The 25223-nt window shown below is 40.9% G+C and overlaps 1 protein-coding gene and 1 long non-coding RNA gene across 2 annotated transcripts in view; one reads left to right on the top strand and one right to left on the bottom strand.

Moving 5' to 3' along the window:
• LOC141760306 (protein kinase C-binding protein NELL1-like) overlaps positions 1-25223 on the top strand; it is a 377384-nt gene that overhangs the window by 244525 nt on the left and 107636 nt on the right. Inside the window, exon 13 of the mRNA XM_074622982.1 lies at positions 24911-25036. Coding sequence (XP_074479083.1) covers positions 24911-25036 — 126 coding nt within the window. The remainder of the gene's footprint in view (positions 1-24910; positions 25037-25223) is intronic.
• LOC141760629 (uncharacterized) lies at positions 13536-14700 on the bottom strand. Its single transcript, XR_012592412.1, has 2 exons — positions 13799-14700; positions 13536-13652 (listed from the first exon to the last, which is right to left on the bottom strand). It is a non-coding gene; the product is annotated as an uncharacterized LOC141760629 (long non-coding RNA).

Below are 25223 nucleotides of genomic sequence, written 5' to 3'. Positions count from 1 at the left end.
CTGGAGGAGCTGCAGCATTTATTTCTGCACAAACGTCCCCTGTGCATTCACTAGATATTCTCAGAGCTAAACTAACTCTTCTGCAGTGTGGAGTGAGCGCGCGTTCGCGTCTAGAGGTGGAGCGAGACAGCGAGGACGCGCGCGCTGTCTGAGTGAAGGAGAGCAGGCAGCGGAGACAAGGCTCCGGCCACACGCGAGCGCGCATATGTGAACGCGCATGTGTGCCGACCCGCTACATTTATACGCTTAAAAAGTTACAAACAGTCCCTTTAACCAATCCACAATCTTAACCTAACCTTTACCAGTGTGTTGTTCTTGTTTAAATCTAACTAGTATAGTTCAAGTTGTACTAGAATAGTATTAACTGGAACCTAGGTCTTGTGTTGTTGTGTTTTGTTGCTGTCGCTTCTGCTGTTGTGGTCATTGTTGGTAAAGATTGCAATGTGATTATGTACTGAAATGTAGCCTAAGAGTTCAAAGTGATTTGAGTGGACTCCGGGAAGAATAGCTGGGATTCAGCCACAGCTAATGGAGATGCGAATAATAGATGAAAGAGCAGTCTATGCTCGCGACACAGCGCATTTCGAGCTCACGTTTAAGCGTCGCTCGACACAGCGTGCAGCGCCCGAAGTTGGGCTTTTCTTGACACACTGAAAAGCCCCTGTGGCACGGCTCAAGCCGCTGGAAATAACGGGTTTCAGAGCAGAGTGGTGCCGTTGTCACATTGTGTCTGGAAGGGCCTTCAGTTAGTGAGAGAGAGAAGGAGAGAGAAATGGAGAGTGTAAGAGAAAAGAATAGTCAAGCAGGAGCAAAAATGAATGAAACGGATGAATATTAGTTTATGCTAGAGATTCATACGCCGAGTTTTCTTTCCCGGTAGTTAATGGTAAAATCAAAAGTTAAACATAACTTTTTTTTAAGGTCTCAAGGTTGGTGAAAGAGTAGAGGAAGAGACCTCTGCTGTTGGCAGAAGAGCCGTGGACTGCGAGCAGCTCTGAGCAGCATTGGGAATGAATTACAATATGATATATTTTTTGATATTTTTCTCTTTTTTTCCGTGATGGTCTGAATAGGTTGCTAAATGTGCCTCTTGTAGTCGGCTCTGAGGAAAACGGAGAGCGATCCAGTTGTCTTTGTGACGGCGGTGCCAACAATCATACCACTTGGGAACGCTAGGGGGAAGTTGAAAACTCTTAATATTTGTTGAACCAACATTGAAAGGGATGCAAACAGGGAACTGCCGTGTCAAAGTCTATGTTTAATATTTTCATATTTTTAGAAAGTAGGAATTATTGTAACAAACATCCTCATTGGCTCCTCCTTATCTGAATGCAGATTTAGTACAACGCTGTATTTACATTGAGCAATCTTTATATTCATATTCTCCATATTTGTGTGGCCATTTTGATTGATGCTTAATATTGTGACTTTGATATGTAAACGTGCGTATTGTAACTGATTTGTATGAGTTAAACACTAGCAGAATGGATTTAGGTGAAAGAAGCGCTGGTGTGGATCTGTGGTTTCAGCTTGTAGTTCTACATTTGCCTCCATCTTTATCTCCAGCATCTATGAGACATAATGTAGGTTACATATTGTGTATGAAATAGGATAGGATACTTTTTTTTTTAACATTTCCAATCCACAATCTTTACCTAATCTTTACCAGTGTGTTGTTCTTGGTTAAATCTGGACCGAGTTCTCCAGTGTCTATGTCTTGCACTTTGTAAACCCACTCCAACCACCTCCTTACAACTTGTGTGTGTGTGGCACAAGAATGTAGCACTTCATAGCCTGCCTGGGACAAATGTTGCCAATGAACATAATCCAGGTGGTAATTACGTTTCCTCCAAAACGCGTTAGGCCAAACCATATAAAGAGATTTTAAAGGGGACATATTATGCTTATTTTCAGGTTCATACTTGTATTTGGTGTTTCTACTAGAACATGTTTACATACTTTAATGTTTAAATACACATTATTTTCCTCATACTGTCTGTCTAAATATACCTGTATATACCCTCTGTCTGAAACGCTCCGTTTTAGTACATTTGAATGGAATTGCAACGGAATTGCGTTGCTAGGCAACAGCTTGGGTCCAAGTTTACATCCTGTCAGCTGATGTCATTCACATACACTGCAACGGGAAATAAACTGGGACACTTTTAGAATGTGTACGTTTAAAACTTTGAAATGGTCTAAACATTGTATATTTGTGACATCACAAATGGACAGAAGTCCTAACGGCTTGTTTGAAAAGCTCAGTTTCTGAAAACGGGTTGTGTGTATTTCTCTGTGGATTAAGCGCTCCGATACTTTCACAGTATTTATATATCACTTAAACCTGCTTTATAATATAAAGCCATGAAAATGTCACTTTTTATAATATGGGACCTTTAAGAGACAGGGCTGAGCTGAGAAGCCTCAACTCACTGTTTATTTTTTTTAAATTAATGCAACAAGGGCACTTTACAAAACAAAATACATTTATTAAGGAACAAATCTATTGAAGGAGCTCTCATATAATTTTGCATCTTGATACATATCTGTTTAATATAATGCAGTTTGTTTGCCGTTTGCTCCAGAACCCCATCGAGTTGAATCTATTGAAGCTTGAGATACCACAGTGACATGTATAGAGAGCAAAACATACGGAAGAGGTAATACAGCATGTGAGGTATGACAGATATTTTAAATCAATCAGCTTTAATCTTGAAGAGCACTTTGATGCATGTACATGTTGTTCATATACACGGGGTCACCAGCGGATTCAGATGCACCAACTTCCCAGGTCTGATTATCATGCATCCTTCGCTCTGTAGTTTTGGAAGTGGGCTGTCTCGCAGCTGGCAGAGCAGATGACAAGTGCGGATGTTGTCAGAAGCAGATGTGGCGCCGCCTGCATAGCTGATGTATTACCAACGTTAGTTGTCAACGTCTTATCTTAAAGAAGACCTGCGATGTAGAGAAACAGGTGTAAATATGTGTTGTTGATGCAGTTGTCAAGAGGACAGGAGCTGCTCTTATTTAGCAGATCGTCTAGTTCGCCGTTGCAGTTGTTGCTTTTTTTTTTTCTGTTGAGTTTTAGATTTTCAAATTAAAGTCCAACTCAACGTTTTATGGCGTCAGATTTGTCATGTCGCGAGTGCGATAAAACACGCTCGCGAGCAGATTATATTATTTCACAAGCACAGATATTAGCTGCCACTCGCATGATATACAACCCTGCGTACCAATTCAACAACCGAGTGTTATACTGACAGCTGCGAGTGAGACAAACAAAACATAGGGAGAGGCAAAGAATGGCGCTAGAACTGAGCAGCAAGCACACAGAGCAGCCGCCACCTGCAAGAGAGCGTCTGCTTGGCGTGTGCTGGAGGACATGCTGCATATTACCTTACAAACACTAACAAAAGTAACATTTGCATTTTTGGAACATAAAACAGCAGACCTAAACTACTCAGCACGCGGGACTAGGCAGGCATGATGGGAAATGTGGGCCGTCCCTGTTGCTACGATGCTCAGGGCACTTTCTGCATATGCATATGAATAAAATAAAAGTAGCCTAGCGGCCAGCAGATTTTAGTAAGTTAGTTAGTTACTTTTCCATACTCATCATAGCTCTTCTACTCTTACTTCGTTCAACATTAAGTCACTGCTCCCGACAGAACAACACCACGGTTGAATTTCAGCCTACATGCATGTTTTTTTGTAGATTACAGCACACTTGTAATGCTCTGCAGAAGGATTTCTGTTTTGTTTTTGTAATGATTCTGTACTGAGGTGGGTCACAGGTTCTGATATTGTAATGATTCTGTACTGAGGTGGGTCACACAGATACTGATAATGAAAATATGCATCTTTTTATATTGTAGACTGTTGTAGTCTAATTTATGAAACACTTTCTATATAAAAAGGGAGTTGAGTTCTCTTTTTAAAGGAGAATTTGAAAGTGTAAATGACAGTTGTCGGGGCATAAAACCAAATGATCTGTTGATCTTTACGAACCAAGACATCCATAATCCAACAATGGCATGTTTAAATCAAATCGAATCGTAAAATAAATCGGACACCATACGATTTGTCTCGAAAACTGGAAGAAGGACGAATTTGTGTGCAGAACCGGCCAGGGGGTTTGCTGAGCGTCGTGTCAACTAAAGTGTGTGAGATGAAAATCCTCCAAAGCTGCTCATTTTGGTTGGTCATCACTGGTTTTGTTTTTTTAAGGATTGTATTAGGGATTAGGATTAAGATTACATTTTGGATTAAGTTGGGATGAAAGTTGAAAAATAACTCTTTTTCCATTATCTGCCAAAACCAAGATAATCCTTCACTACATTAGTGCCTCACTGTGTCCTAGCTGAGTCTGGATGTGACTTTACATTAAAGTTGTTTTTACACAATTTTGACCAGACATTTTCTAAACTTTTACTTTTATAATTCACGTTTACAGGGACAGTCATCATCAATCGATGACAATGACAGTAAATAAGCAATTTTTGGGGATTTTTACAGGCCAAAAGACGTCTAGATGTCGAGGTGGGGCTGTATAACACTGGACTATATTTGGAGAAAAGTTAAAGTAGCCAATAAAACAGATTGTACAAGACAAGTACCGTAGAGGGCAAACAAAAGCCCCATAAACACACTGAGGCTAAAATAAACTAATCGATACATGACAAGACACTAAGATTTGCTGAAGAGGCACAGTCATGTATCAATGACACAATGGAACAAAATAATTAACACAAGTATACCGGCTAAATGAACATGCACACAGGTAATCTAACCTTAATGCTATTATGATGACTGTACGGTGTCAAGTATGCCCATTTTATACTCTAGTTGTATTACAAAAGGACATTCAGCCTTGTAAATACATTTCAACATATTGTGCAACTCACACAGCAAAGAGGTTTTGCTTGTAAGACGTTTCCATTGTTTGTTGATCTTATTTCAGGTTGCTTCAAGTGGCGCTAGTTGCCATTCGACGTATTCTCACGCATACGAACCGTTGTTCGTATGATACCTTGAGAAAAAGTTATTCTACGAATGTCCAACAACACGTGTCAATTTCCGCTCGTTACATGCATACGGTCTTTTCAAAATAAATTTCCGTCTTCACAGGAAACAACTTCCTTAGGTTTAGGCAAGAAAGCTACTTAGTTAGGTTTAGGAAAAGATGGACTTGGTTAGGTTTAGGCGACAAAACTACTTGAGTTAGATTTAGGAAAAAAAGATCATGGTTTGTCTTAAAATAACTCCAGAAGTGGCGTTACTCATGTGACAGATAAATCAATGTTGACTTCTGGTTTCACACGGGACACGAACGCCGACCTCTTGGGCGAAAGTCCCGTATTTTTTGACCCACACACAAATTGCTTTCGAGGGATATTCACCAATTATAGTGCATTACTTTTCGTACTACTACGAACAGTGTATGAGACCAGCTTGGGCCATTTAACAAGTGGTGGAGGTGGTATACCTTTACCCAATTCACAAACTTTGCTCCATATAATTGAAATAAGCAATACAAGGAACTCTTACTCTGATTATTAGAATATAAATTTACAAGTGAATGTAAAAGAGTTTTATTTGAAGGTTGGTGTTTGTTTAGGATTTGGGTTTGGAGTTACGATAAGGATTTGAAGTGATGTTTAAGGTGTTTTGTTGAGTCAGAGTTGAGGGTTAGGCACCGACAGATCCTCTGATCAACAGAGTGTGTATCATGCGTGCCTCGAGAACATAGATTTACACAGCACAGACTGCCGTCGCAGCGGAACACCGAGGACCATGGGGAGTTTCCCACGAGTATGGTAATACACACGCATGTTCAGATGGCCCGAGGACACACATATGTGTGTGTTCGTGCACATGTTGGAACATGAGAGCCCGCTCAGCTGCCGTTCGTCTGGAGGATGCGACCTCTCCTCCTCCTCCTCTGTCCTCCAGCTGCTCTCTGCTGTCAGAGGGAACCAGAGGGGATGGCCTTAATTACGGCAAAGAGGTTGACTGTGACACTGACGCAGGACGTGGCGGTGGCGTCTCCAGGCCGGGGCCGAACAGGGCACGCCTTGCTCCCTGTTGCTGCATCCGGAGACAATGATGACAATAAGAGCTATTGCGGACCATCTGCCGCCAATGCCCTCCCAACAGCCGCCGACTCAGGGACAAATAACTCTGTGTGTTGTGTGTGTGTGTGTGTGTGTGTGTGTGTGTGTGTGAAAGCTGCTTCTTCAAGCCTTCTCCTCAGCTACTCTACAGTCACTTGGCTGTTTCTCCCGCTGGGCCTCATGCTGACACATCTACCTTTCAGGAAAATGGGGCACAGCAGCAGCGGGGCATGTAAAAATATTTACAAACTCAATTAAAAATGTAGGAGTCTGTTAAAAAATCCTGAGGGAAAAAAAAGACCCTGAAGTCTCAATTAACAAAAATGTATTTTTAGCTTAACACAGAACCCAGAACATACTGGGCTCGTTGACCTGAAGTATAATAACAAGGATAATATCAGTGAAATTACACTCAATATTACAAGTTTGTTTCCGTACGATGCTCAGAGTATGCAAAACATTGTTGACACGTGAAATTGCTTGGAAATATATATTTAATTTGACAGTGATTTAATTTGATTCTAATTCTTTCTGCAAATAATGAAACAATAAATGAAAATAATAAAGTATAGTTCTGATAAAATCACTTACATTCTGCCCACAACTGCTTCGACTGCTGTGGTTACACTTTGATGCCACTAAAGCAGGAATTAAATTGTGAAAGTAACAGATTCACAAAACAGTGAAAGGTTGTGTTTTCCCACGAGACTCACATTTTAGTGTCTCTGCCAGAGTCTCACAGACATGAACCGAAAATATCTGATAGTCGCACTATCACAGGAAATGTATTATGTGTGTTGACGCCTCCCAAAAGCAACAGGGGGACAGAAACATGTCAAAGCAGACAGTAGTCTGTATTTGGTATTTCATTTCAAAGAAACACCTTAAAGCTTACACCAGTCATTTTTTTGCAGCAAAGCGCAACAAGCTGTGAACACAGTGACAAAATATGTAGCAACATTCACATTCAATTAAAGTTGTGTTTTTGGCCACCTGGTCCAATATTCACTCTCTTTTTAATTTGCTCTGCACCAACTCCTGAGAAATGATAGGCTCTTAAGCAGATAAATGCTCCTCTATATATGTTCACTAGCTAACTTTGTTCATCTGTGGTTTGGTGCTGAGCAGTTATGGTAGAATCATAGATATAAGGATGCTTTCACATCAGGGACCCGGGCCTGGATCAGAGTACACTTGTCCCCAAAGTCCAGTTCGATTGATTAGTGTGAACGCTCCGTACCGTACGCTGGCACGGTTCGTCGATCCGTACCAGGGTCCACTTGAAAAGGTGGTCTGGAGTACGGTTTGTGTGTACTCGGGTACGATTCGCATCAGGTGTGAAAGCAAACCGTACCGAAACACGGAAGTGGTCCCTATTTAAAGAGAGTAACGTTAGCAGTTAGCGAGTAGTTTTGAAAGGGCAGGCTTTATTCAACGCCGCCGGTCTCCTCCGAAATCTGTATACATACAAAACTGTTTCATATCTACAGTATGTCTGTATCTGCTTGCAGCATTCGCCGATCTCATCCTCTGAACTGCACAACCGTGGATGATACAGCAGGAAGGCCGGCGTGTAAAAAAATCTAGACAATAGGCGATGGGGTTGAGTGATGTTTGTTATTTAATTTAGCTGATTTAATGGTCTGTCTCTGAAGAACGAGAGACGCTCAGCTGCTCGGTGGGCAGAGAGAGAGACGGGCTGGGGGTGGAGACAACGTCTAGAGTCGGCATATTTTCACATCAAACTCTGTGAAATAAGAGTTGATTTAGACCAAACCAGAGTTGGTGATTGTTAGAAATTGTATTGGTGAGTTTTATTTTGTTTCTGTCCAGTTTGAATGAAGTGTTTTACGATGCTCCGCTACGTACAGCTGATCCCAACATAAGCAAAAATACACGTGGATGATGGCGCAAGTGTGCTCGGGTACGGAACAACTTTACTAATGTGAAAGCTGACCAGAGAGGGGGGGCACGGTACGGATCAATCTTACCTAATGTGAAAACGCCCTAAGAAATGGATGTAGTATACAACCATGTGTTGTAGAATGATAAATGAATGAACCTCGTATCTTGAAAAATCAATGCATTCTAATAGCAGGTAAATTTACTCATTTACGCTAGTATTAAATCTGTCCGGACTTCTGGATTCATCACGTGTGTTGATGTTTTTTTACATTAGTAAAAAAATAAAAACTAATGTCTGAAATGTCCATCTCAGCTATCAGCACATCACCACAGTGAATGACTCTCAGTTCCCAAACTAATAATCCATGAAGGGTTTTTTTTTTCAACATAAAAAAGTAGTCCTTCTTACTTGTGCCTCCCACATGAACTTAAACTGAATTAATGTCCTAACACCCACCACACTCCACCGCCAGATTAAAACTCAAAATAAACCTTAATAAAATCAACCATAATGTGATACCCTCATTTACACCTGCACTCACACACAAGCGTTTTGCCAGCATCCGCTCCAGGTACAGCAGCTGCCTCTGGATGGGAATAATAATGAAGCTAATTAAGCGCTCCCACACTGTGTTGTCAAATATTTATAGTCCAATATCGGCTCTGCTGTCAAATGATTACTGCCTGTCATCGATGAAGTCACAACAAGTTCAGTGTTACTTTGATGTCTCACAGGTTTCTTTTTTGTATCCTCGTCTCTTTCACTTTCCGTTCATGCTTCTTCCTGGTTCGGCATCTTTTTCCGTCCCAGCTTTTGTTCTCCGTTTCTATCTTTAATTCCCCTCCGTTTGCTCTTGTATTTGTGTTTCCATCCCTGTTTGAATGTATCTTGTTTGTCTCTCTTTTGTCTTCCTCCGTGATGTGCAGTGAGTCGGAAAAGATGAAAGATATTAATTTACCATAGTAACCAAAAAACAAGGTCAAAACTGTCAGGGTAATTTACAGTTCCACACCTCCTCACCTAGCTTTCTATTGCTTTCTTTCCCTATCAGCAGGGTGAATGGTGACTGATGGGATGTCAATTAGATCATTCAGGTTGTTAGCCACGAGGCATCGCCGTTACCTAGCAACAGCTTACTAATGGTTGAATATGGCCAATAATCTGAAACAAGTTCTCATGTGGACTTGCATAATAGTATGTAGATGACCTTCCTGACTAATTTGGTTGTGTGTGTGCATGTGTGTGTGTGCGTGTGCGTGTGCGTGTGTGTGTGTGTGTGTGTGTGTGTGTGTGTGTGTGTGTGTGTGTGTGTGTGTGTGTGTGTGTGTGTGTGTGTGTGTGTGTTGCAACCTGACACAATGAGAGCTAAATTCAACCATCTGCTGCTGTGCCCTGCCCACAGTCCTGAGCACAGGGTCAATCAAGGGTGTGTGTGTGTGTGTGTGTGTGTGTGTGTGTGTGTGTGTGTGTGTGTGTGTGTGTGTGTGTGTGTGTGTGTGTGTGTGTGTGTGTGTGTGTGTGTGTGTGTGTGTGTGTGTGTGTGTGTGTGTGTGTGTGTGTGTGTGTGTGTGTGTGTGTGTGTGAGACTGATGCAGCTCGTAGAATAGTAATGCATGCTGGCTGTGCCTGGGGGGAAAAATATAAAAAACAGTAGACATGGTGGAAACACAATGTGACCGATGTAAAGAAAACACCCAAAATGCACGCAAACGAGTTTTGGAGGCGAGTTTTTCTGGAGGTTTTCTTCATCTAGTTAGTGACGTCTCGGAGAACAACTTGCAAACTTGCTTTTTGTCATCTTAATCTCACAACATCAAGGCCAACTGGTGAGACAGTTTTTATTTAATAAGCTTTTTTTTGCTGCTTTATGGTTCTGATTGTTTTAGGAAGTGTTTAATCAGTGGGGAGAAGTGAAAACATGTTGTCTGTGTGATGTTGGCTAATCCTTGGTCTAAATGTGTACAGTCAGTCTACTACTTCATCATCATGGTGGACAAGCTGTTGCCGTAGCAGACGGACTAACTCTGACCAGTTCACCTAGTATTTATGTGTTGACACAACCCGTTCGCTCTCCCACGCTTGGTCAGTGGGAGGATGGTCGGGTCGAACAAACACAGACTTTCATCCAGGAGGCCGCCGTTTGTGTCCCGTGTGAAAACAAGTCAGCGTTGACTTATTTTACCTTTTGTTATGTAACTAACATACTTAACTAACGTCACATACGTAAGTTACGTAACAAACATACCTATTTTAACCGGAAACGCATCATCTTTTCCTAACCCTAACCAAATACTTTTGTTGCTTAAACCTTACCAAGTAAACCTAAAAACTAAGTAAACCTACATTGGAGGTTTATTTTGAAAGAAAAACCAATAACACTATGATTGTAAAGAACAGAAACTGTATATTTCCTGTGAAGTTTGTTTTGAAAAAAAACACTGCGCATGTAAGGAGCGGAAACTGTATGTTTCCTGTGCAGAAGTTTATTTTGAAAAGACACTATGCATGTAAAGAGCGGAAACTATTTCATATGAACACAAGTTTTTTTTTTAAAACAAAAAAAACACTGCCTGTAACAATGGGAAACTGTATGTTTCCTGTGAACATGGAAGTTTATTTTGAAAAAAAACACTTAACATGTAACGAGCAAAAACTGTACATTACCTTTGAACATGGAATTTTATTTTGAAAGAAAAAAAGAAAAAACAGTATGTATTTTGCATCCCACAGACAATTGTGGGCACCAACAAGGAAACCATACTGAAGGATGCTCATTTCGGAAGATTCATATTGTTTTCTAATGAAGCTATATAGAGGATTGGGCACAGGGTCAGAGCATTGAGTTTTATCAGTCAGCTAAAATGAGTGGATTCCTTTATTTAACTTCCTTTGGAGTCGTCCAACAGTGTCCTCTGGGTTTTGACCACTCAGTGGTTTCATACAAGGAAATGGAAGTGTATTATTCTGCAACACCTTTTTAACGGTCTGCTATTGGCTCGAGGGCATGCACATTAAACAAGAGCGCAATGGTTTTCAAGCTGAGGCCGTTGCACAGGGGTGAGTGAGCCCATAATTATAGCTGTATTAGTGCCGGGATCAAATTTGCTTAATGGTCAATTGCATTTTTGTCCCTTGTTTAAACAACCTCGATTGTACCATTCGGAGTAGGTGTGTGTGTGATGTGTGTGTGTGTAGCCAGGCTGCACATATCTTTGTTGAAACCCAGTCAACCATTCAAAAGCACTGATTATTTGTGCTATACTTTGTCAGTTGGTAGTTTATCCGTTCTTGTTTGGTGATGAGGTGGTAGTTTTGACCAATAAACCGATGGGCATTATATTTTGTGCTTATTTGAGGTTTCTTTGCACAGTTTGTTGACTTTATATTTAGATTCATAGGTTTCAGGTTTCTCAGGGGAATATACAAATCTGGTGTCTATGTTTGAGACAGTACCTCAGCAGAAAAACAACAACATTGGTCCTTTGTTCTTTTCCAGCAAGCAACCTCTTCTGGGTCTGTGTAATGACATGTCATCTCTCAGACGCAAAGAGGAAAGTAGTATTACATCATCCTCACCAGCAGTCAATGTTGGTTCCTATAGAGGTGGTAGATCAGAAAACAATATGGGCCGATTTGGAAAGCACTAACAAGCAACCTATTTCGTCATGTAATGTAGGTTGGAGGGCTTGATGGTGTGTCCTATAGGGAGAAAGGGAAAGCAGAGAGTTTTGACATTACAATGTTGTGCCAGGTTCGAGCCTAAAATGTTTTTGAGCTCCTCGGGCCTGAATAAAAACAGCCAGAATCAGGTTTTGGGTTGAAGTTTTAGCCCTGTGCGGGACTCTCGGAAGCATCCTCGCCTTTAGTCCGAGAGTAGAGGGACATTGATTTCTTCGAGGTATTCAAACACAGTGTGTTTTTGTGATTACATGTATTGGTCCGCAGGACTGCAGCTGCCCTGAAAACAAAGGAAAAAAGTACTAATGAATCATGAGTACTCAGCTCAGCACTACTGCTGGCAGCTTTTCTCAGTTTTCCTCTGGCAGCATCTGTGTTTACCTCTCAGCTTCTTACCCCGTCTTCATACACAACAGCATCTGCACCACTTCTGATTATCAGCCTTTCACCGGAACAACTTCGTGTGTGTGTGTGTGTCTCAGTGAATGTGCAAGGATCCACATGTGCATCTCGGCTTGTGCCTCTGCAGAGGTGGTTCTAGACCATTATAAATTGTGTGGGGCAAGCTGGGGCTGCATGCATTTTTAGGGTTACCAAATATGTTAAGCACAATTGTAACATACCAGCTCCACACCCATAGGTATGGTTATCAAAAGACTAACAATACACATAAAACAATATGCACAAGAATACTCATTCATTGTTAACGTACATTTTATTTACCGCTGCCCATGAATAATTACAATTTCCCCTCTCTGGGGATAGTATGTACAAAATAATTCACCATAGTTAGGGGCCCAGAGGTTGCTGGGGAACCAGACAAATCTGCAAGCTCATGTTTTACTTGCTCTGGAAGATGCGTCTGGTTCACCACCGCTTTGGACAGATTTCCAACAACCTGAGATCTGACGGGCCGCTCACAACCGTTGATCTAATATGGGGCGTGTTTGAGACGATGACTGTAAAGAGGAGCGCTGTTGAGGCGTTTTGGAAAACAACCAACATGGCTGCAGCTGATGTGGAACTTCCTGTTGAAGCCGCTGACATCGCCAGACCAAAATCGCAAATGCGGCGTCTGTCAGAGCAAATAAAACATATCAATCACAGACATATTGAATCGATAATTATTTATGCTACACCGTCACCGCTCATCTCTGCACGCTGTACTCTGTTTACATTTTTCTGTTGCTCAGCGCTACGACACAAGTTCCGTTGCTCTAATTGGTTGTAGGTCTATCCAATTGTGTCCTGAGGCATTTTGGTCCTCGTCCGTTGTCTGGCAATGTCAATGCTAGTCCAGTCATTGCAAAGCTGACTCAGAGCTATTGCTCAACTGACCCGTATGAGTATAGAACAACATTTTTTTTTCAGTTTTGGTGAGCTCTTCCTTTTACCCCAAAGTTGACTCACTTGTCTAAAAGTAAAAGTGAACACCTGCTCTTTCCAGTTGACCTGAGGGGTCTGGATGCTTCGTAACATACGAGTGACTCAGAGAGGCATTTAGGTCCCAGACCGCTGAGTGCTTTATAGACAGGTACTGTAATATATTTTTAAAAATATATCCTTAGACACACAGGAAGCACTAATATGTGAGGTATGTGATTCACCACCTTCAAAGTAGTTGATAAAAAAAGTATGTACACCTTGGCTTTGTGACCTAGTGCATGACACATTGTCTCACTGTGATCTGAAAGACCCCATAGTGTCCACTTTTACTGTTACTGTACGTAAGCATGCAATGTGCTGAACAGGTGAAAATGGTCATTCTGTTCTTACATAATTTATTTTGCGATGAAGGAAGGTAAACCTCAGATACACTGAGTCTGTAACAGGAAAACTTTGTTTATTTTTTTTTTTATTTTGCGCAAATTAAGACTAGACAAATATAACAAAAAGTAATCATAAACAGTGCAAGAAGAGGCAAAAAACCCACTGGCTTTATTTGAAGTCTCCACCTAAATAGTGTTAAAATTCCACAATGTTATAGAGAACAATGGATTACTATACAGATATAATGACTACATAATTGTGATAACAAACAATTAGTACAACATAAAACACAGGATTATATTTGTGTGTGGATATTGGTTTAAATACCTACATTGACTCCAAAGCAATAGTAATACATCACACTGTGAGTGGAAAAAAAAAGAAAAAAATCATACATGGACAATATGGGGCAAATCAGTTACAAAACAGCAGTTAAATGACCCTTTAAGCATCTTTTGAAACATTTAAAGGTCCCATATTGTAAAAAGTGAGATTTTCATGTCTTTTTTATTATAAAGCAGGTTTAAGTGATATATAAGTACTGTGAAAGTATCAAAACGCTGAATCCACAGAGAAATACATACAGCCCATATTCAGAAACTGTGTTTGAAACAAGCCGGATTTCTGTCCATTTGTGATGTCACAAATCCACAATATTTAAGACCATTACACGGTTTTAAACTAAAACATTCTAAATGTGAATGAATTACATCAGCTGACAGGAAGTAGACATGGACCCAAGCTGTTTACTAGCAACGCAATTCCGTTGCCATTCCGTTGCCATTCCGTTGAAATGCGCTAAAATGGAGCGTTTCTGACAGAGCATGAATACAGGTATATTCAGACAGACAGTGTGAGGAAAATAATGTGTTTTTTTAACATTAAAGCATGTAAACATGTTCTAGTAGAAACACAAAATACAAACACGAACCTGAAAATTAGTATGATATGGGACCTTTAACTGATTAACAGTTTTTTGATAGATGTGAAAAGTTACTCCATAATTTGCTACCTCTAAATCTCATCCAAAATTGACCTCTACTAATGAGAAATTTAGGAGGATGAAGATCTAAAGATTGACAAGTTGAGTAAGAATGGACCTTAGAATTTGCTCAGGAATATTCCCTTCACCAGAAGGTATCTTATAAATTAAAACACATATTTGGGAAATATTGATGTCTTAAATAGTTAGAATCTGGAGTTTCTGAAATAGAGGAGCAGAACTTTATACTATATCTGTCTTTATAACTCTGTGGATGAGCTGTGTTTGGTTGCTGTGTGGATTCATCCTCTACGCTGATAATATTTCATTGTAAAACACCAGAGACCGCTACAGTGGATTGTGTCTGTCTTCTGTGATATAAATCTCTCCGCTTCGACAAAGCAAATTAAGTTTGCGTTTAGGATTTCACTCGCAACAATACGACCTCCGCTGTGCGGTAATCCGTTAAACTGTGAGGAGAGGCGCACACGTCACCGCCTTCGCCTGCCTGATATATGGATTTATTTCAGTTAGTGGGCACCCAGGAGTACTTTTCTAAGCTTTGCAGTAAATATACCTGTGTGAACACCCAGCAGTCTCACACACACACACATAGCACCTGTCATCTAGGTAAACTGTTCCGCTCTGCCTGACAGAAGGACTCTGTCACAGTTTCAGTCTTCAGAGTGTCTGTCTGAAAGTCTGTCAGTGTGCAGCTCGCTGAATGGCAGCTTCCTCGTTGGAGTTACGGAGTGACGGGCGGATTAAACCACCACCGTGCTCACGCTGCTTCCTCCTCCCTGATAGAGAACCACACCATCATTCAGTTCTCCTATACCCACGGGCTGTTCTCTGACAGGCCGCGTGTTCTCCGAGCAAGCTCTAATCTGCTCAACCAGAGCACTTCCTGCTCTGTATGCGTCTTCCAGAAGGACAAGGATGGCGATAAGGGCTGCTGCTCTCTAAAGGCTCCCTAATTAAATGCATCAGTAGTTCCTTTTCTCCTCTGGCTCCCAAGAGGGGACACACAGCATCCATGGCTGCATGTTGATTGTTGTTGGTTTTTTTGTGTTTGATTTGTTTACAGCACGGATTGATAAGAGAGTTTAGTCATTGAGTTCTGCCTCTGTGCGCCCTCATTGTGGAAATGAAGTCCCCCCGTCATGAGGATCGTTTGGTCCCCTCCTTGTCTCGGTCCATATTAAAGGATAATACTACAGTTCTTTTCAACTTTGTGCTGGCGCTCTAAGTTCCCCACTGCCGCAGGAAGAATAGGAGCATAGTGGGGAATATCTAGGTTCACTTTCCTCCTTCACAAGTCAAAGTTGTTGAAAGCAATGCTGTGTATAAGACTCAATTATCCTGCTATGTAATTGCGGGATGAGATTAATTTCCTCCTTCAGAGGAGGCCATTTTCCCGCCGACAGTATGAAAAACATTGTCCACACAGGGATGAAAGTCAATCACACAGGGATGAGAAGAAACATTTTCTTTTATCCTCGTTTCTGAGAGTTTTCATATCAGGACGGCGTTGCATTACGCTCCGTTGCCTGTCAATCAGCCGACACACACAAGAAGAAGAAGAAAAAAGTTTAAAAAGTTTCCAAACCAATAAGAAGAACAGTGAGGTGGCCAGCTGAAATGCTGAAATTGAGCGTGATGATCATACATTATGCATGCGTTGTAACAGCATCAAAACCTTGATACGATTTTAGGTTTTATTTGCACCGGAGAGACAGGATTCCTGTGGGTACAGACATATTGGGATGAATGAGAGATTTGCTGACAACACAGCAAAATTCAATGAAACCGTATGTGTTTGTTTGAATTTTTATGAAGATGGAAGCAGGTTAGAGTCAGCACTCTTCATGACCTCATCAAGGAAACATCAGCCTCTTACTTTACCCAGGATAGCAGCTGATATAAAACTATTTAACACCGTGTGTAGACATTTGTTTTGTTTTGGTCCAAGACGGGTTGTAGTCACGTTTCCGCAACACAACAGCGAAGAAGCGTGCTTTATTTTTATTTCACATAGGAGTCAATAACAGTTGTTGCTCTGCTGATTACAGTCTGCGATGCGTTTCAGCTGCACGTGTGGGAGTATAGGGTCACATGGTTAAGGTTGTACTTTAAAACCATAGCAAAACTAGATTGCTGAAAACTCAAATTACTGTAATGTGCATTTGCAAAAATAATTGGGGGTCATGTACTGTATATGCCGTGACTCAGAATGACGTCAGTGTTTCTGCTTCAGGCAGTAATAGAAAACAGTATTTGATTGATGTTACATGAACAAAGTTTGCCTAACTCTCAGCCCTGGTGAGCACACACACAAGTTCAGCTTTGAACAAAACCCAAGTGATTCTTGACTGTGTGGAGACACAAAAGTAACAAGGCATCTTTGGAGTTATTTAAGGTGTATTCTTAGCCCGATTACTACAGGAAAAAAATGAAAATACGTTGAATTAATCAATCGATTAAAATATTCAATCACCTGATTTTCCATAGTTAATCATGATTTATCACACAATTTTTTATCTGTTCGAAATATACCTTAAAAGGAAGATTTGTCAAGTATTTATTACTCTTATCAACATGGGAGTGGGCAAATATGCTGCTTTATGCAAATGTATGTATATATGTATTATTGGAAATCAATTAACAACACAAAACAATGACAGATATTGTCCAGAAACCCTCACAGGTACTGCATTTAGCATAAAACATGTGCTCAAATCATAACATGGCAAACTGCAGCCCAACAGGCAACAACAGCTGTCAGTGTGTCAGTGTGCTGACTTGACTATGACTTGCCCCAAACTGCATGTGATTATCATAAAGTGGGCATGCCTGTAAAGGGGAGACTCGTGGGTACCCATAGAACCCATTTTCATTCACATATCTTGAGGTCAGAGGTCAAGGGACCCCTTTGAAAATGGCCATGAGAGTTTTTCCTCGCCAAAGTTTAGAGTGTTATTCAGCCTCCTTCGCGACAAGCTCATATGACATGGTTGGTACCAATGGATTCCTTAGGTTTTCTAGTTTCATATGATGCCAGTAGCTTTAAAACTGAGCCCGCTACAACCAAAAAATCGCAAATTACGTTATGCGTTAAAGAAATTAGTGGCGTTAAAATGAATTTGCGTTAACGCGTTATTATCACGTTAACTTTGACAGCCCTAGTTGGATGTCAACGTTTTTGAATTCGGTCAGAGCAAGTGATGTGGTATATTGAGCAACCTGGTATGAAAATTACGTGGAATAATAACAGAGTATAACAAGCAAGAAAGTCCAAAAAGGGCGGGTGGGAGCGTTGTTGGTGGGTGGGTCAAAGAAACACAAGACTTTTCACTGTAGACCGCTTTTTGTGTCCTGTGTGAGATCAAAAGTAATCGCTGACTTTACGTTATTATTTTAACACAAACCATGAACTTTTTTTCTCCCAGACCGTTCTCTGCACTGAACGCTCAGAGACTGATGACCCTCCAAACTAATGTGGAGTAAAGGACCGTTACTGGGATTGGTAAATGTAATGTAATAACTGAATTTGGCTTACCCTATTATTACTGGAAAAAAAGCATTCACAATGTTGTAACCCAGTAACATCCCCAACATAGTTACAATATCGTCTGCAGCCAAAAAAGTTAACTCAAACTGGTGCTGTTCAGTTTAATGTTGTAATTTCATACATTTTGATATCATTGACGTGCACACAGACATAATAATCTGTGTAATCGTTCTATTTTTTTTTCTCACTCACACTGTTTCGGATGTTTATTGTGTTTTCAGTGAACTCAAATGAAAAAAAAAAAAAACTGATTATCTGTTTACACAAAATGCATTAGAGGAAAAAATTAAATACCCCATCTCTCTTTCAACACAGTGTGTGTGTGTGTGTGTGTGTGTGTGTGTGTGTGTGTGTGTGTGTGTGTGTGTGCCTGTAGTATTTTGAAAGCAATGCTCTGTGCAAGCCTCAGTTATCTTAGTGTGTAATTGCTGGATGAGATTAACGTCTGTGTACAGGAAAATAGAGAGAGAGAGCGAGAGAGAGCGAGGGAGGTCAAAGAAGAGGGGAATGCTGATTGCTGTGTGTGTGTGTGTGTGTGTGTGTGTGTGTGTGTGTGTGTGTGTGTGTGTGTGTGTGTGTGTGTGTGTGAAGGAGACATCTGCTGAGAGAGTGATGAGATACGTATCAGTACGGGTGATGACATTTGGATGGAAGCAACTCTGGTCAAGTCAGGAGTCACTTTTCTCTGAAGTCGTGCTCATGAATTATTAAATGGTGCTGTGTTGTGGCGATGCGGGTCAGTTAGGGACGAGCAATCCAGAGTTTTAGCAGCTTTGTTTTTGTACTGAGGCATCTGCAGACACTGAATTTGCAACGTGATCTCAACCCCTTCTTGTCATATTATCCCCGCTTGGACAGAGGCCCCCGGGGTCACTGTGACGGCAGATAAAGCCTTTGAATGGTATCTTGATGCCGAAGGTTCGCGTGTGGTTGACGTTGTGTAACAGTGGCAGTTAGAATAAACATCATGGTTTGGCTTAAAATGAGAACGTTTTTTACTTAACTTGAGCTATGGACATAACGTCATGCGTCTCAGTGCCGTAGTGTCACGTGACATAACGTTGTCAGTAAAATATAACTCAACTTTTGGTTTCACACGGGACACAAACGTTGGTACCCAGAGTAAAAGTCTTGTGTTTGTTTGACCCATCCACCAGCTCTCCCTCCCGCACTTAGCAGACATTCTTGTTCTTAATACGACATCAGTTACTCTGAGCGTCTAATAATGACATGGATGGGTTATTAGGAGTTATTTAAATGCCTGGTGCGTCTCATACTGACGCTAAAGGGTGCCTTGTGTGTCAGTATCAAGACGCTGAGGGTATTTGATGCCCTGGAAGTGAGGCTGGATTTTGTTTTATTTTGGATTTAGATGCATTGATACTACAGATTACACTCTAAACTCTACTGGAAGTTAAATGATCTTGTTAAAATTACATCAACTCATTCTCCCTTATTGAAAAATCCAGAACCAATAAATATGCAAATATTCGCAATTTCAAAAATGTAACCGCTGGACACAAGTGAGCTCTATTAGCCTGAATGCAGCAGATGTAATATTGCCACAACCATCCATCGACCATCCACCACTTTATTATTGTATTCTTATTTTAATGTTGGTCATTAATCTTCATAGCTGTTATTTCTATTCTGTGTAAGAACATCGAGAGAGCTGCATAAAACCAGAGTCAAATTACATGTACTGTATGTATGTACTTGGCAAAATAAATCAGATTCTGATTCTACAAAGCAGCGAGTTCATCAACCAAAGAAGCTCATCATCATCAAAACAATACGTGTGGTGGTGCAAATACTACTGAATCAATGACAGCACATATAATAATCCAAACGTTCAAATGAGAAATAAACGACAGGACTCTCAAAGAGCACAACTTATTTTTTCTTCCCAGCGCCTCATTTCTAAGTTAAACTGAGCCTCTAGACTCTGTTAACATACTTAACTTTTAATATTTGGAATTAGGAGTTTATGTACCAAAGTTTCATATTTCCTTCTTAGCTGAGCAGTGTTCCATGTTTAACGATGAATATCTGAGGTTTGCGTTGGCACCAAATCAATTGTTCCATTGCCAAACTCCATTCAATCTTACAATCAAATTCAACTCTGTTCATGAGTTTATGGAAACACCCCGCTGAGTGAGAAACTGAAAACAGGAAAGACAATTGATTAACAATCTTGAATTGTTGAGTGGGAAAACTTTAGAAAACATGCATGGGAGTGCACAAACACACACAAATGTACTCGTTTCGTTGTCTTAACCAAGCGCCAAAGTTTCATGTTTTGGAAACGAGGAAAGAATCTGAATGTGTTTGAAGTGTAAAGAGGTATTTATCTCTGGATGTGTTTCCATCTCTCTCTCATTCTGAGGCTGCAGAGCCTTACAGTCGCCTTCAAACAGACCAAGAAATGAGCTGCTCAAAGAGACTGATCAGCTGCCGTGGCTGAAGTCCTGGACCACATTACTGGACGCACGCGCACACACACACACACACACACACACACACACACACACACACACACGCACACGCACACGCACACGCACACGCACACGCACGCGCACACACACACACACACACACACACACACACACACACACACACACACACACACACACACACGCACACGCACACACACACACACAATCTGGGTTGATTTGAGTAAACAAAATAAGGAGCTTCAGTCAGCAGGGCACAATATTGCTGTTGGATGGAAATCTGTTTCCATTAACCTCTGCATAGTAAGGGGTGATGCAGATACAGTAGTAGTGTGCACGTGCACTCCAACGTACACACACACGTACATGCACACAAGCTTGCACACAGACACACACACACACAAACACATAAGTATGAAGAGTCTCCTCTCTTTCTCTCCCTCAATTCAATTCAGTTCAATTCAATTCAGTTCAAAGGGACTTTATTGGCATGGGAAACATACGTTTACTTAGTCAAAGCTAGTGTGAAATAAAAACTAAACATGTTTGTGCGATAAGTAAATATTGACTTGATTAAAGAAATGTGTATACAGAGCTGTGTAACGTTGCAACATTATAATCAAATATATAAATAAAAAGAAAAAATAGGTAGTAAGTTTAACTTCAAAATACAAACAGAAAAAAATGCAATTTTGCTCTTTAATGCATTTACGCAAGCAAGGTTTTGGAGCAGGTAGTGGGATTGGTTTTAAAGCTAAGGTGAAGATTTTGGTATCTTGTGAACCTAGAAAGCCTAATGAATCCATCGGTACCAACCATGTCATACTAGCTTGTTGCGAAGGAGGCTAAATAACGCTCCAAACTTACGCGAAATTTTGGCGAAGAAAAACTGTCATGGCCATTTTCAAAGGGGTCCCTTGACCTCTGACCTCCAGATATGTGAATGTAAATGGGTTCTATGGGTGACACACTGACAGCTGTTATTGCCTGTTGGGCTGCAGTTTGCCATGTTATGATTATGATTTTTAATGCTAAATGCAGTACCTGTGAGGGGTTCTGGATAATATTTGTCATTGTTAAATGATTTCCAATTTTATATACATATACACACATACATTTGCATAAAAAAAGCACATTAGCCCACTAACTTTGAACAAATAAAAATGTGTGATTAATTTGCAATTAATCACATGATTGCCCATGATCAATTGTGATTAATCGCAAATTAATCACACATTTTTATCTGTTCAAATTTAGTAGGCGTATATGCAATTAAATATTTTAATCGATTGACAGACAATCAATTGATATTGCCATTAGAAAATATACAAGCAAGTGAGAACTGTGTAAAACTACAACAGTTAAATAGATCTATTTAAAGGTATGTGTTCTGTATGTATGCACTCTCTCTCTCTCTCCACCAAACACACAAATACACACAAAGGAATGAGCTGGTGCAAAGACACACACACTCACACACACACACTCACACATGTGCATGCACACAGAGAGTCCTATCCTGCCTTATTTTTAGCTGTCCCCCTCCTCAGCCCTGACCTACATCACAGCATGAATAAAGCAGCAGAGAGATGAAGAAACTGAGCTCAGTGGGAGGAGGTGGGAGGAGGAGGAGGTCTGAGGTGGAGGGGGAAGAGACAGAGACAGAGAGAGAGAGACACACACCGGCAGATCCAGAAAAATGAATTCTCCCCTCTGTGTGAAATGACAGATCCAGTTCTGTCAGCAGACCTCACCTGCTACGACACTCCCAGAGGAGGCTGCAGAGGGCGAACACACTCACAGACAGTCAGACACACACAGTAACAGACACAGTGGCTACAGGACCTTGTGGAACGACAGAGATCAGAAAGCCTCATCACGCGTCAATCTCGACAGTAGATGCTTTTCCCGCTTTAAGTGGAAACTGACAAAAGCAGCGAGCTCTCGACTTTGAATAATTGAGGGCGCACGTCTGCAACATCACAGGCCGGCCTTCATCAGGCCCGAACAACGCTTTGGCGCCTTTCGCCAATAAAGGGTAATCAAATGAGCAGCTTTCAGGGCAGAGTAGTGCTTTAGAACACCTCGAAAATTGGATTCAGGTACTGTTTTGCAGCCTCTAAGCACTCGAGTAAGTTCCATGTTTTTGATGTAGCAGATCAATGCTTTTTGCGCTGAAGGCCGGCGAGGCTTTGTACGCCTGAATACACGATCCGTCTCTCTTTGATTGTGCAATTCAACACTCCTACTGTACGCTCTCCAAGGATGAAATTTGCCGAGAAAAAACCTCTGGGTGTTGCATGTAAGTCAATTACATACTTCATACAAATTCATTCTGTTGTAAGGGGAAAGTGTGAGCTGAAAACCTCAAAGCTGGAATGTATTTATCCAAGGAGAGGATATGGAAATACTCTCCTCACTCTCTGCTTCCCCTAAGTGTAGCATACAGAGTCCCTTAAGTGGTGGAAAGGCCTGTTAGCCTGAGGAAACTGGTTTCTCTGCCGCTCACATCCACATAAATACTCTGTACTGTACACACACATGCACACAAATTTAGACCCTTCTGCATAACACCTCCCTTGTGTGTTTCCGATCCCATTTCATCAGCAGTCATCCAGCTCAGCTAATGCCTCCCTGAGCTCCGCGTTTCAGTGTTCATACAATGTCTTTCAAGCTACATTAGGAAGAGAGCAAGTCTGTGTATGAAGAGAGGCTCTAATGGATCATATTAGCTGAACATTATGGATGTCAAGAAAGACGCTGGTCTCCCTGCTGTCCTTTGTGCTCTTCAGTTTAGATGTCCTTATCTCATCACCTTTCTCATTTCATTTTTTTCCTTTCCTCTCCCCATTTTCTTTAAAATCTCTCCTTTGTTTCCTTTCTTTCTGGTCCTTATGTTTCCTTTTTTTCTTGTCATCTCTTGCCTCAACCCGGTCTCATGGGAAGGTGTATAAATAGCACGGCATTTCCGCATGTCATGATAACCCATTTTAGGTTTTTTGCATATCATTTAACACCACGTTGTTACCGTCAAACTGTCGTCGTTATGTTTAGGCAACAAGACCACTTAGTTAGTTTTAGGAAAAACTTAATAGTTGGGCTTATAATAAGTATGTAAACTAAGTAAAATACAAGGGTTGTTGAAGTTAACGCAGTAATAACGCAAATTTGTTTTAACGCAACTTGCAATATTTTGGTTGCAGCGGGCTCAGAGTGAAGATACTGGTATCATATGAAACTAAAAACCTAAGGAATCCACTGGTACCAACTGTCATGGCCATTTTCAAAGGGGTTCCTTGAGTTTGAGATTGCCATGTTATGATTTCAGCATATTGTTTTATGCTAAATGCAGTACCTGTGAGGGTTTCTGGACAATATTTGTCATTGTTTTGTGTTGTTAATTGATTTACAATAATAAATATATACATACATTTCCATAAAGAAGCATATTTGCCCACTCCCATGTTGATAAGAGTATTAAATATTTAATAAATCTCCCTTTAAGGGACATTTTGAACAGATACAACATTTGATTAATTTGCGATTGATCGTGATTAAATATTTGAATCGATTGACAGCCCTATAAAATACATACATAAACAACATAACATAAGTATGGAAAACATGTCACAAATGGCACTAACGTACTTTCAAAATAACAACACTTTGGGACACGAACACCGGTCTCCTGGTTAAAAGTCCTGTGTTTGTTGAATCCATCCATCTCCCCTCCCGCCCACCATAAGCAGTCTCTCTCACTTTTCATTATTCTTTGTCGCTATCTCTGAGCGCAGCATATTCATGCGGATGCATTTGCATTGCAGTCAGTACAGACTAAATAGCATACACGACACGGCAAAAGCAACAAAGGCGTCGTTATTGCACGCAAAATGACTTACAAATTACTGTGTCTCTCATGTGTCATTTTGTGACAGCAGGCTGCTTGCCTGGTACTCTTTTCTTCTTTTTTAAAGATGATTTATTTTGGCATTTTTACCTCTTATTGGATAGTTGATAGAGAAGCATCAGACTGGAAACAGGAGGGAAAGAGAGAGAAGTGGTATGATACGCAACAAAGCTCTCTGGCTGGAATCGAACCAGCGACATTGCGGTTATGTGGCATGCGCCGTAACCATGCAGCTACCAAAGGATCCAAAAACAAACTATCCTTTGAAAAAAGTTTTCTTGTTTGTGATTGATGAAAAGAGGTGATTTTTGGATGGGAAAGACTCAAATTAATAACTGCAAGCAACGAGGTGGCACGCAGGGCCCGGGCTTTTGTGATGAGATTAAAGCAATAGTGTTGAAGCAGTTCAGTGAGCTTCATCCTGCTTCATCAGTCGCCCGAGGAATCACTCTCACTGTGTGTCCTGAGTGTGTCTTTGGAGAACTGCCGGGGAGTTATTAATCCACTGTATCCGCTCTGTTTGTCTTCAGATATTGATGAGTGTGCGACCCAGATGCATTACTGCCAGTCCAACACGGCGTGTGTCAACCTGCCCGGCAGCCACCGCTGTGACTGTCTGCCCGGCTTCATCAGAGTGGACGAATATTCCTGCACCGGTAGGTCTGCATGCATGCAAACACATCACTGACTCATTACTCAGATCTTATTACATGATGGCACAGACACCAGTCAGTAAGAATGTCATCATAAAACTAGTAGTAGTAATAAATAAACAAAAAGATAAAAGGACAAAAAACAAAACACTAAAAGGTTACAGATATATCAAAAATAAAAAAGCTAAAA

This window comes from Sebastes fasciatus, chromosome 2 (assembly GCF_043250625.1).
Source record: "Sebastes fasciatus isolate fSebFas1 chromosome 2, fSebFas1.pri, whole genome shotgun sequence".
Taxonomy (NCBI): Eukaryota; Metazoa; Chordata; class Actinopteri; order Perciformes; family Sebastidae; genus Sebastes; species Sebastes fasciatus.
This window is presented reverse-complemented; position numbering and strand designations above follow the sequence as displayed.